We start from the raw sequence: 13280 nt of genomic DNA, 5'->3' as shown, positions 1-13280 counted from the left end.
GTTTTGTCCTAACATGGACCAGACCTTTCAGTCACTTAAAATTAGTTTGGAACCTTAAATCAGCTATGTAATCAGTTATGTCAGTAGTGCCTACCGACCCCAAATGAAGCCAGGACCTCACTGTGCTAGGCACTATCCACACGTATAGTAAGAGACAGTACCTGCTTCAGAGAGTTTTACAGTCTGAATAGATCAGACAGACAAAGGGTGGAAGGAGAAACAGGGTATGTCTATGGCTACCCACCGATCCGACGGGTAGTGTAGATCCAGCGGGGGTCAATTTATCGCGTCTAGTCTAGACTCCTGTACTCCACCGAAGCGAGAGGCGGAGTCGAAGGGGAAGTGGCAGCAGCCCACTCACCACAGTGAAGACACCGCGGTGAGTAGGTCTAAGTATGTTGACTTCAGCTATGTTATTCAAGTAGCTGAAGTTGCGTAACTTAGATTGATTCCCCCCCAGTGTAGACCAGGCCACAGAATCACAGGAAGGTGAAGTAACATTCCCATGATCACCTAGCAGGTCAGTACAGAGGCAGAAATCAGCCCCAGGTCTGTACCACCTCTCTTGGTTAAAAGTAAAGATAAGTGAAGTAAACATAGATTACAACATTGTGGAAACAGAGCTGGCCCTGCTGAAAATGTTGACTGCTAATTTTTCAGATAATTTGAGCCTGATTCTGCATTAAAACTGGTCTGTGGTGATCATGTGATAACGCTTAGCACAGACAAGCTAGCTCCACTTGATATTTATTTTGAGACAATAACATCCCCTTCTCTGTCAGTCTGACTCCGGCATGCCTTTCATTGTGGAGTCTATACCGTATTAGAGGAGCGAGGAATATTCCAACTCAAAAACCGTGAAGGAAATTGATAAGGGTGATTGCCCCTTTCCTCAAAACATGTAATTTGCTGTGCATCATCCCAACCCTCTGTTATGCTTGTGCTGTTTTTGAACATAGGAAAGTAGCAATAATTTGTAACGAGTAAAATTTCCATTCAGTTGCAGAATTTCTGGTCCCGTTATTGCCATGTTCATTTTAGACTAAGGAAGGAGAGAAGCCTCAGTAATACTTGGCTCACGGAAATGGATCTAATTGTAATCTCTTTTCCTTATCAAAAAAGGTTTCTTTGGAAATCAAACGGGGGCCAAGTGTGGTAGGCAGTCATTAAACATGGCCTAGGCTGCCCTTTCTCTGTGACTGCAGAGAGAGGGCAAAGCAGACCAACTGTAGGTTTTTATTGCTTGTGAGGCAATGTCTGTCTCTCAAGGAAGATACAAGGCCAAGTCCAGCTATCACTGGGCGCTGCCCCAAATTGAAATATATTAATTTTTAAAAGGGGTCTGACATAACCTCAAGTACATCTTGTAATCTTTCCTTGCTATAGCCTTCCTCTTCCTCCTATACACTCCCCTCTCCCCCATTGCCATCTTTTACTATGCTGTGTCTATTCAGGGCCTCATTCCTGCAGTTCCATGCTATTATAGCCTCGTTGATGTTCAATGGGACTGCTCATGCATGGAGCCTTCAATAGTAGACTACTTGGTGGAAGGCCCTGTCCTTTTTTTTGCCTGCCCAGACTGTTATATACAGAGCAATAATAATAAAACACATTCATTTTTCACTAAACAGCTAGGTAAACGCATCTACAAATTACTTGCGTGGGGCTACATTGTCCCTCTAGGCACAGGGCTGACCAAAGGGCAATGCATAAACCGCTCTGCCCCAAGAGGCATCATGCTTCAGAGCTATTCCTCTCTGGCTCTTGTTTGCTTCTTGGAGGGGGGAGAGGGTACGTTACTGCAGCCCTTGAAAGGATGTTTACTCCTCCCCCTGGCCTGGCCAGCTACTCCTGCCAGTGAGAGGGAGTAAAACCAAGCCTCTGCATCCTCCTTGACCTCTTGCTTGCAGCGGGGAGTGTTTGGAGAGCTGGGGTGCTGCTTTGCAACAGAGCCCATCTGGAGATCCGTGTTGGTCTTACTTGGCTGAGCAATAGGGTGTGGGGGTTACTCCCCCGTATTCTCCTGCTTGAGCGAGTAAGACAAGGATGCAGCTAGTCCTTCTGGTTTGCAAAGGTTGCCCCCACCACCCTCACAGTCAAAGCATTCAGTTTCATTTTACATTTCCTCTGTAATAGCACGCTGAATGTGGGTGGATTTGTGCTCCAGCTCAGGCTAGCCATCGTAATTATGATCATCTTATTCAGAGCCAACAGATATAGGTAGAGTTTTGGCTCCTAAAGCTAAATCTGTGTGTGCATGCACTGGCTGTTCTTCATTCCACAGGCAATTCTGAGAATCAAGTCCATACTAGCTATTCTGAGAATCAAGTCCATACGAGCTTACTTGTATTACCAGCAAACATCTGTTCCACCAGATGGAATTGTTTTAAATGAACGGGGGGGGAAGGATCTGGCCTGGAATACATTATATGTAGATAATATTCACATTGAGACTTCCCTTTCAGAAGGTATCTGGGAAAGGGAAGAGATGTGGATTTGATGTTTAGTCTAGAGGCTGGATTAGTGGGCAGTCTCATGATTTTTATGTTCATCAGAAGCGGTAGTAAACTGAAATAGAAAAACTGGACGTGCACAAGTCCATGGGGCCGGATGCATTGCATCCGAGGGTGCTAAAGGAGTTGGCGGATGAGATTGCAGAGCCATTAGCCATTATTTTTGAAAACTCATGGCGATCGGGGGAGGTCCCGGATGACTGGAAAAAGGCTAATGTAGTGCCCATCTTTAAAAAAGGGAAGAAGGAGGATCCGGGGAACTACAGGCCAGTCAGCCTCACCTCAGTCCCTGGAAAAATCATGGAGCAGGTCCTCAAGGAATCAATTATGAAACACTTAGAGGAGAGGAAAGTGATCAGGAACAGTCAGCATGGATTCACCAAGGGGAAGTCGTGCCTGACTAACCTAATTGCCTTCTATGATGAGATAACTGGCTCTGTGGATGCGGGGAAAGCAGTGGATGTGTTATTCCTTGACTTTAGCAAAGCTTTTGATACGGTCTCCCACAGTATTCTTGCTGCCAAGTTAAAGAAGTATGGGCTGGATGAATGGACTGTAAGGTGGATAGAAAGCTGGCTAGATCGTCGGGCTCAACGGGTAGTGATCAATGGCTCCATGTCTAGTTGGCAGCCGGTTTCAAGCGGAGTGCCCCAAGGGTCGGTCCTGGGGCCGGTTTTGTTTAATACCTTTATTAATAATCTGGAGGATGGTGTGGACTGCACTCTCAGCAAGTTTGCAGATGACACTAAACTGGGAGGCGTGGTAGATACACTAGAGGGTAGGGATCGGATACAGAGGGACCTAGACAAATTAGAGGATTGAGCCAAAAAAAACCTGATGAGGTTCAACAAGGACAAGTGCAGAGTCCTGCACTTAGGACAGAAGAATCCCATGCACTGCTACAGACTAGGGACCGAATGGCTAGGTAGCAGTTCTGCAGGAAAGGACCTAGGGGTCACAGTGGACGAGAAGCTGGATATGAGTCAACAGTGTGCTCTTGTTGCCAAGAAGGCTAACGGCATTTTGGGCTGTATAAGTAGGGGCATTGCCAGCAGATCGAGGAACGTGATCGTTCCCCTTTATTCGACATTGGTGAGGCCTCATCTGGAGTACTGTGTCCAGTTTTGGGCCCCACACTACAAGAAGGATGTGGAAAAATTGGAAAGAGTCCAGCGGAGGGCAACAAAAATGATTAGGGGTCTGGAGCACATGACTTATGAGGAGAGGCTGAGGGAACTGGGATTGTTTAGTCTCCAGAAGAGAAGAATGAGGGGGGATTTGATAGCTGCTTTCAACTACCTGAGGGGGGGTTCCAGAGAGGATGGAGCTCGGCTGTTCTCAGTGGTGGCAGATGACAGAACAAGGAGCAATGGTCTCAAGTTGCAGTGGGGGAGGTCTAGGTTGGATATTAGGAAACACTATTTCACTAGGAGGGTGGTGAAGCACTGGAATGCGTTACCTAGGGAGGTGGTGGAGTCTCCTTCCTTGGAGGTTTTTAAGGCCCGGCTTGACAAAGCCCTGGCTGGGATGATTTAGTTGGGAATTGGTCCTGCTTTGAGCAGGGGGTTGGACTAGATGACCTCCTGAGGTCCCTTCCAACCCTGATATTCTATGATTCTGTGATTTAAATTGATCAATTAAAGGGGAATCCTAGTTTCCTGAAGCCATTGTGGCAATCAAAAGGTACATTCTACACTGAAGTAGTGAAAGCTATTTGTCATTGAACAACCAAACAAGTTTCACTACCTTCAAGCCTTTCTGCAGTTTTCTTTTTTATAGTGTGTATGAGGTGGTTGGGAAAGGGTGGGTGTGGGGAGGGAAGGGCATAAGTCTAGGAAACTGGGTCTTGAGATAGTCTTTCACATTATTTACAGTGATGTGCACTCCACAAATCTGATGATAGCATCAGCCTTTAACAATAGTTTGCAAGGTGTATAATACTGAAATCGCCTAGCTTCCCCTGCTATGATGACTGTGTCTAACTTCTGCTGTTCGTTAATCGAGACGCACATATTAATGAGCCAGTACTTCTGGCGCAGGTAAAAATTCTCTGCAGCTAGGCCATCTCTTTCCTTTACGTGCACTTGTCATGTTAATACATTCTACCTCTGATCTCTCTTCTTTGTCATTATTTCATTTTCAGGAACCTGTGTGAAGTGCAGCCAAGGTGTGTATGGAGCAAACCAGGCTTGCCAAGCCATGGGGAATCTCTACCATGATGGCTGCTTCACCTGTGGAGCATGCAGTAAGTGTGTCTTTGCCTATATAGTAAAGGGAAACATTGCATACACATGGTAATGGAGCTTTATAGCAAATGAGTTTTCAGATCTTTTCAAAACATATGGTGTAGTTATTTATTTACATGGCAGGTTGTATGTACCTGATGGATTCTGTTGCAGCTCTACTTTTTCACATTAGTTCTTGCATGTCATTTAGATTAGGTGTTTTGGGTTATGCCTGCCTTCTACTATATGGTATGTAAAGCAAGATAAAGCCCTGTGGGTATTTGTAAGTGCCTGTTATCTACCAATGCAGCTGTATCTTATGCACGGAACTTCATAGACCTAGAAGACTATATGCAGGAATCACTGGGGAAATTCCATGGCCTGAGTTGTGTATGTCAGACTAGATGATCCTATGGTCCCTTCTGGCCTTAAAATCTCGGTGTCTCTAAGACAGATTCCCTGCCCAGAAGACTATACAATCTGAGGACCAGATATGAGAGCTCTGCATGTGAAGGGCTAGCAGGATTGGGCACTAAATTAAATTATGTATAGCTATAGGCATCGTAAAGTAAACACAGCTTTTTAGAATGGGAGCTAATTTGCCTTCTAACGTCACGTTGTCTCAGTCAAGTTTTTATATCCCTGACCTGGTTATTAAACTGGTTTCAGTTGTGCCCATGCTATGTCTTGTTATGTTACACAGATGGCAGGATACATGCTGCACTTCCATAGTACTACCCCTATGTATGTTGGTTCCCAGAATGGATTAGGAATTGAAATGACTGACCATTGCCATTTGGAGATAAATGGGCCACTATGAAGAAATAATGGAACTACTGTCACTTTATTCATAAACCCTGCCCTCTACTCTCTGCCTCCTCTCTCCCACACCTGTGTTCATGCCTTTTCTTTCACTCTGCTCCTTCCTGTGTACCAAGCATATTTGCTATCTTCCTATAAATCCCCCCCCAAAACCCGTGTCTCTTGCCTTGCTTCCTGCCATAGACTGCACAGGACTGGAAGACGACTTTTACCGTAAGAACTCGCCTTCACTCACTCTGTAGTATGTAACAAAAATACTCCTCTCTTTTAATCCTCATCCCTGCTTTTGCAACCCCCTTCCGTTGTCTAGTCTCATGTTCCATGTTTGTTTGATTTAGACTGTTACGATCTTTGAGTGGGGGGTAGGGAGCCACAATTTGCTTTATTTTAATAATCTCCATAAGGTGCTGTGCAAAGTTATGGTGCTAGTAGTGTTTTGACTACAAATAATAACAATAATAGCTTTGCACTTCTATAATACTTCCCATCTGAGGCTCTCCAGAGTGTTTTACAAACACTAATGAACTAAGCTTCACAATGCATATGCAGAGGCAAGTAATTTATAGGGCTGTCAAGCAATTAAAAAAATTAATCGTGTGATTAAACAATAATAGAATACCATTTATTTAAATATTTTTAGATTTTTCTACATTTTCAAATATATTGATTTCAATTACAACACAGAATACAAAGTGACAGTGCTCACTTTATATTTATTTTTGATTACAAATATTTGCACTGTAAAAGCAAAAGAAATAGTATTTTTCAATTCACCTTATACAAGTACAGTAGTGCAATCTCTTTATAATAAAAGTTGAACTTACAAATGTAGAATTATGTACAAAAACTAACTGCATTCAAAAATAAAACAATGTAAAACTTTAGAACCTACAAGTCCACGCAGTCCTACTTTCAGCCAATCGCTCAGACAAACAAGTTTGGTTACAATTTGCAGGTGATAATGCTGCCCATGTCTTGTTTAAAATGTCACCTGAAAGTGAGAACAGGCATTCGCATAGCACTGTTGTAGCCGGCATCGCAAGATATTTACGTGCCAGATGTGCTAAAGATTCATATGTCCCTTCATGCTTCAACCACCATTCCAGAGGACATGGGTCCATGCTGATGATGGGTTCTGCTCGATAATGATCCAAAGCAGAGAGGACTGACGCATGTTCATTTTCAACATCTGAGTAAGATGCCACTAGCAGAAGGTAGATTTTCTTTTTTGGTGGTTCGGGTTCTGTAGTTTCCGCATCTGAGTTTAAGACATCTGAAACCATTCTCCACACCTTGTCCCTCTCAGATTTTGGAAGGCACTTCAGATTCTTAAACCTTGGGTTGAGTGCTGTATCTATCCTTAGAAATCTCACATCGGTACCTTCCTTGCGTTTTATCAAATATGCTGTGAAAGTGTTCTTAAAATGAACATGTGCTGGGTCATCATTCAAGACTGCTATAACATGAAATATATGGCAGATGCGGGTAGAACTGAACAGGAGACATACAATTCTCCCCCAAGGAGTTCAGTCACAAATTTAATTAACACATTATTTTTTTGATGAGCATCATCAGCATGGAAGCATGTACTCTGGAATGGTGGCCGAAGCATGAAGGGGCGTATGAATGTTTAGCATATCTGACACATAAATACTTTGCAATGCCGGCTACAAAATGCAAATGCCTGTTCTCACTTTCAGGTGACATTGTAAATAAGAAGCAGGCAGCATTATCTCTCGTAAATGTAAACAAACTTGTTTGTCTTAGCGATAGGCTGAACAAGAAGTAAGACTGAGTGGACTTGTAAACTCTAAAGTTTTATATTGTTTTGTTTTTGAGTGCAATTATGTAACAAAAAAAAATCTGCATTTGTAAGTTACACTTTCACGATAAAGAGATTGCACCACAGTACTTGTACGAGGTGAATTGAAAAATACTATTTCTTTTGTTTATCATTTTTACAGTGCAAATATTTGTAATAAAAAATAATATAAAGTGAGCACTGTACATTTGGTATTCTGTGTTGTAATAGAAAACAATACATTTGAAAATGTAGAAAAACATCCAAAAATATTTAATAAATTTCAATTGGTATTCTATTGTTTAACAGGGCGATTAATCGCAATTAATTTTTTTTGAGTTAATCATGTGAGTTTACTGCGATTAATCGACAGCCCTCGTAATTTGTATTAGCTCCATTTCACCAATGGAGAAACAGGCCCAGAAAGACTAAGTGAGTTTCCCATGAACACACAGGAAGTCTATGGCAGAGCTAAGACTAGCTCCGTTCTCTTGATTCTAAAGCCTGTGCTCTATCCATTATATATCCCTGGAGCTGCTAGTATGTATTTAGAAATGTAGCTCCTTATGGTGTATTTTGCAACAGTAAAAACCACACTGTGCGTTTGCATAGCTGGAGTTTTATTTTCCAATAGCGAGGTCTGGCTGTCCTGAGCTTCCAAAATTACCACTGTGCAACTGTTGCTCAATAAATATGGACATTATATCATCATTTTAGAGTTACTTGTATCCTATTTATAAGGAGACCGGCATTAAAGGCTTAAAAGTAGTTATTTCTATTTCTGTTTACATCTGTTCCAGCCTAGTGGAAACAGGAATCAGGGTTAAGCCATTTTCCAAATATGCTGCAGGGTGGGCTTGCTTTTGTCCCTCTGGACTGTAAGAGTGACTATTTGCTTCAACTGCTGATCCTAAAATGCAGACGTTTTTATTTTCAACACATTTCAATGCAAGATAAAATTATTTGCATTTCAGAATAGACCATATAGGTGGATTTATCTATTCCTGGAATCCAGCAAGGGATAGACTGCTTCTCCCTGCCTACGCTGTAGCCAAAGTCTCACCCTAGACAGGAATCAGTGCAAAGGATTTCATATGGAAAGCTACCAGTGGGAGCCCTCACTAAAATATATTTCCGCATGTGGGGAGAACAGGGGCATAAAACCCATAATTCCAAGGCCACATTTTCACATTTTATGCATCCAGTAGCTGTTCACTTGCTTCAGCAAGCGGATAGAAACTTTTATTTTCTTACTAGAACTTAATACAGTACAGGAAACACGTTCTGACTAATGTCAAAAATGAGGAGCGTAACAGACCTCCAGAAATCCATTTGCTTATACTAGGAAATGTAATAGACTGGCATTCCTGTCTTAGTCTGGCTTTATGCCAGATGTTATAATTAGATACAATCAGCTGACATAGACCTGTAGTTGCCTGTGATGTATGATTTACACATGGTGAGCCTAATCCTTTCCTCAGTTACACCAGTGCATCCCCATTGATTGGGAGCAGAATTTGGCCTATTCCGTGAGTATAATTCTGCACTAGTAGATAGGCAGCATTGGCCTTGGGTAGGGTTCTGTTCCGCTGTCCATGTGCGTGAAGGTGTAGCTATCATTAGTGGGATTTAGTGATAGGCCCACAGAGTGAGAAGGCTGTGCCCCTTAGTTATTCAGCCAGATTCACCCCTTAGTTCTGCTAGCACAAACTGTTGGAAGTCAAATGGAGGGCCATGCCCGTTGGTGATAGACATAAAGACACAAGCTGCCTGCGATACTTGCTCTGCTGGAGAGAGCTAGCCATTGTACCCCACAAAGCAAATGGAACCAGGAAGGGCTGGGCCAGATGAAAGATGTGCTGAATCAGCACAACAATAAGGGAACTTCTGCTGGTAGGGGACCTGGAATATAGACCCCCCCCCCTTCCGCCTCCGCCCAGTGTAAACCCTGAGGCTGGGGGGCCATGGGTTCCACTGTCTGCCTTCCCTCGGGGTGAAAAGATGCTGCCCATCCATCCAGTCTCACAGGTGCCAGGGTTCATTTTCTTTCAGCTGCCCACATTGGCTGGAGTTTCAGTAAATTCCTACTGCTTGGTTGCTTGCCATAGGTGTGGCTCTTTTTATTTTTTATTTTTATTTTTTTAAGAATCTTTATTATACCTTTGGGGGGTGTTTGATTTTTTCCTTTCATGCTAGTCATCAGCAAACAAACAAAACTGGACATGCTTTGGAGGTCAAAGTAACTACTTCCCTGGCTGATTTGTTGTAACGGAGGAAAGGAAACACACTTTAAACATTACATGTTATTGCTAACGTAGTTCCATTCTCTTTCCTGCCTTAACAGTCATTTTAATTCAGAAGTATTAGCTCTATTTTTTCATGTCTGTTTTGGTGTTTCTGTTTGTTAGTATTTTTGTGTGCATTACTTAGAATTATTTTAGAATCAATAAAAAGTTGAAGAGATTTTCAAGGGCCTTTACATCACCAAATATAAACATGAATCGTGTTCTTAGCCATTCTAGAAGCACAAGATTGGCCTGTTCCTGCTCCCATTGAAGTCCATGGCCAAACCCCTATGGACTTCCGCGGGAGCAGGATCAGACCCTACTGACCCAGATTCCATTCCCAGTTTCACTTGTATAAATCTGGAGTTTGACGAGTATCTTCAGGGGACTTATCCTGGATTTATACAAATGTAAGTGAGAGTATAATTTGGCTCATTTTATACAGTATAGCAGTTACTCAGTAAAACCTCAGTCCTGTATGCTGTGCTCACTTAAATAGCATTTGCTTGGACGACTCGCATGAATATAGTTATGTATATGTTCTAGTGTTTGCAGGGTTGGGTGTAGTAATGGTATTTAAGGGGAACTCTTGGAAGCAGGACCTCAGAGGAGGCTTGTTCACACACACACATCCTACAAATATCAAAGCTGCCAAACAAACTTACACTGGAAGAAATTCACATTTAGAAAATGTCTACAAAGCAGTTTGGAGGTGTAATTTCCAGCTCAGTGCTCAAGTAGATGTAGGAGCACTAGCTCTGTTTGAGCTAGCATGCTAAAAATATCTACCTGCCCAAATTCAATCCCACCTGACCCCCTGGGTACATATTCTGGCAGCAAGCCGGAGCCACCGCAGCCACACTGCTATTTTTAGTGTGCTAGGTCAAGCTGAGCTATCTGCCCCTGCTGGGAATTATACCTCCAGCTGCTGTGTAGAGATACCCTTAAAGGAGATGTCTTTGGCTCCAAAATGTAGGCACAAAGAGCTACTTCATCAATAACTTTCTTAGCATGCTTACATATTGGAGTGATGAGGTGTAGCTGTATGTTTTGTTGGTATGCCTGGGATTCTGGGGGTTCGCACAAGTTTTGCTGAATTCTGTTTCTGAAACAGGCCTCTGTGGATTCCACTCTCTTAATTGATCTTTCAGATGGTTTGCTTTGTCCTGTCTTGCTTTGCAGTTATTGGTAAAATGTACCTATAAGGACTTTTTTCCCCCTTCTGTTCTGGTCCCTGGCCTGTAATGGTGCAGATTAAACTATTTCTGTCCATTATTCACTCTGTTGACCACAATTCAGATTAAAGAAGTATAGCTCTGTCATCAAGACAGGGATAACGTATGCCTTCCTGCACACACTCTCTGCACCATACCATCATACCACTGCAGTAGATTGTAGGAAACTTTCAAATGCCAGTAAAATAAATGTTTGGCCGGACCATATTGTCTGTCTAGCTGCAAACCATGTGTTTGAACAGAGTATGTGGAGATGCTGGCTTCTCTGAACAGAAAGAAGTTAGACTGTCTGTAAGGTCAAGTGGAGTTCATCTTGGACAACATCCAGTAAAAACTGTCATCGAGAAGTCAAGATTGTCCATGGTCTCAGTCCTAAAATTCTGCTGGGTTGGAATGCTGAATCTCTGCACTAAAATAAATTAAATAACTAGAATTACTTATTAAGATAAAGCTCATTTGTCAGCCAAAATTCCAGATAGTTATATTTGCTGTCTCATTAGATTCATTTTAGCAATGATCTCTAATTTTGCTCATGGCTGGATTTCTGTCCAAATGTTTTTTGGTTTCCCAGACATGAAAGACTCAGAGAGCTTTACCAAGAAAAGAATAGACCTAAGATATTTCACAGTGCTGATTTTACTAAGTCCTATTTCCTGATATACTGGCATTGTGGTCAGTGAGAAATGATGTGGGAAAGCAGTTGGATGGGGCTATGTACACATTACAAGGGTCAGTTGGCAGAAAAAAAATCTGCAACTTTAACTGAGACACTGGGAATAGTATAGAGAAAATTTGGCTTTTGAGATAAAACCAACAGATTTAGAATGATTAATTACTTTGGCACAAACTAGCACATTTAGTTCATTGATACAAGAACATGTGTGCAAACAGAATAGTTTTTAGTGGATAAAGCCCATAAACCTTTAGGCAGGCAGTTTTTTGCCTGTTCAGTATACATATCTGCCTTACATTAAACCTGTGGAAGTATGTCAAAAATACAGCCATTTCCTGCATGCTCATGGTGTCTGCTTGCTTGTTGTTTTTAGTCTATAGACCAAACATTCTCGGTCATCAGTTTGTTAAACATTAACCATTCAGCCTGCTATGCAGCTGCTGTGCAATAGTTACTCCCATTGTATGAAAAATATCTATGCACATATAGTTTGTGCTGTTATGCTCAAGACAAAAAAAAAGATATTTCCATGTAATAAGTAGGGACTTTAAAAATATTTCACTATGAGTGTGTGTGTGTTCGTGTTCCTCTAACCTATTTTGTCAGTTTAGTGCTTTTTAAACCCTGATGTGCCACAAATTTGATGGTTCTAGGTTTATAGGACCACAGACCCTTCTAGCTCTGGTCCCACATTACCATTGCTGACACATTTTAGAACATATTGCTCTTGTATTTGAGCTGTATGAGTTCTGAGGTCCTCAGAGGAAATAAGACCAAAAAAAGTAAAAAGGATGCACAAGAAATGAGTAATGGAAATTGTAGGAGAGGAAGGAAGTCAAAAATAGAAAACTGGTAGTGGGGTGGAGAGATGTTCAAATAGTAGATCAAAGCAGAAAATCCAAAATGAGGGTCAAAGATCAGATCTTCTATTGGAAATGAACAAGACTAGTGTGTCTTTATCAAATGGCAGAATTTGACTCTGTTTATCTCTTTTTAAAACCTGGGGTGAACATAATGTTTGTGAAAGGGGGAAAGGTTACTAGCACTAGGTTAGAATCACTGGCCTGGCTATCTAATTTCAAGCTATCTCTCTACTGCATGTACAGCACCCATTGCAAAGGGGCCTTGGTCTTGCTTGGGACCTCTAGGTAATACTATATTACAACTAAACAATAATTATATTTGTAAGCTTCCTTGGTCTGCCAGTGCACTTGATCCTAGACCGACATCCCTGTCAATCCAGTGCTGGGCCTCCCTTGAGCACACTGCCAGTGGTACCAAATGTACATGTGTGGGGTTTTTTAAAAATGCGAACCAAAGGCAACTAGGCTATTAGAGCCAAATTCAGCTTTGGGTGTGTGGCGTATAGCAGGGCTGAATTTGAGCATATAAGACCACCAAATTAACTTCCAGTTGTGACAAATGTACCTGTCTCCAGAGGGGGAAGATTTAAGCATCAATGAACATCTCCATCAAGGGACATCTTTTTAATAAAATTACCAAAGCAAAAACTATATAGTACGTAGTATCAGAGGGGTAGCCGTGTTAGTCTGAATCTGTAAAAAGCAACAGAGGGTCCTGTGGCACCTTTAAGACTAACAGAAGTATTGGAGCATAAGCTTTCATGGGTGAATGCCCACTTCATCAGACGCAAGGTGTCCCTTGCGTCTGATGAAGTGGGCATTCACCTACGAAAGCTTATGCTCCAATACCTCTGTTAGTCTTA

The 13280-nt window shown here is 42.0% G+C and overlaps 1 protein-coding gene across 3 annotated transcripts in view; it reads left to right on the top strand.

The window, feature by feature from the left end:
• The window catches only part of LOC113405147 (LIM domain-containing protein 1-like), a 55713-nt gene that overhangs the window by 12985 nt on the left and 29448 nt on the right, over positions 1-13280 (top strand). For all 3 annotated transcript variants that reach the window (XM_026646059.1, XM_026646060.1, XM_029914269.1), the window contains one exon: positions 4657-4758. In XM_026646059.1, coding sequence (XP_026501844.1) covers positions 4657-4758 — 102 coding nt within the window. The remainder of the gene's footprint in view (positions 1-4656; positions 4759-13280) is intronic.

Source organism: Terrapene carolina, unplaced genomic scaffold, assembly GCF_002925995.2.
Source record: "Terrapene carolina triunguis isolate 2854851 unplaced genomic scaffold, T_m_triunguis-2.0 Scaffold34021, whole genome shotgun sequence".
Taxonomy (NCBI): domain Eukaryota; kingdom Metazoa; phylum Chordata; order Testudines; family Emydidae; genus Terrapene; species Terrapene triunguis.
This window is presented reverse-complemented; position numbering and strand designations above follow the sequence as displayed.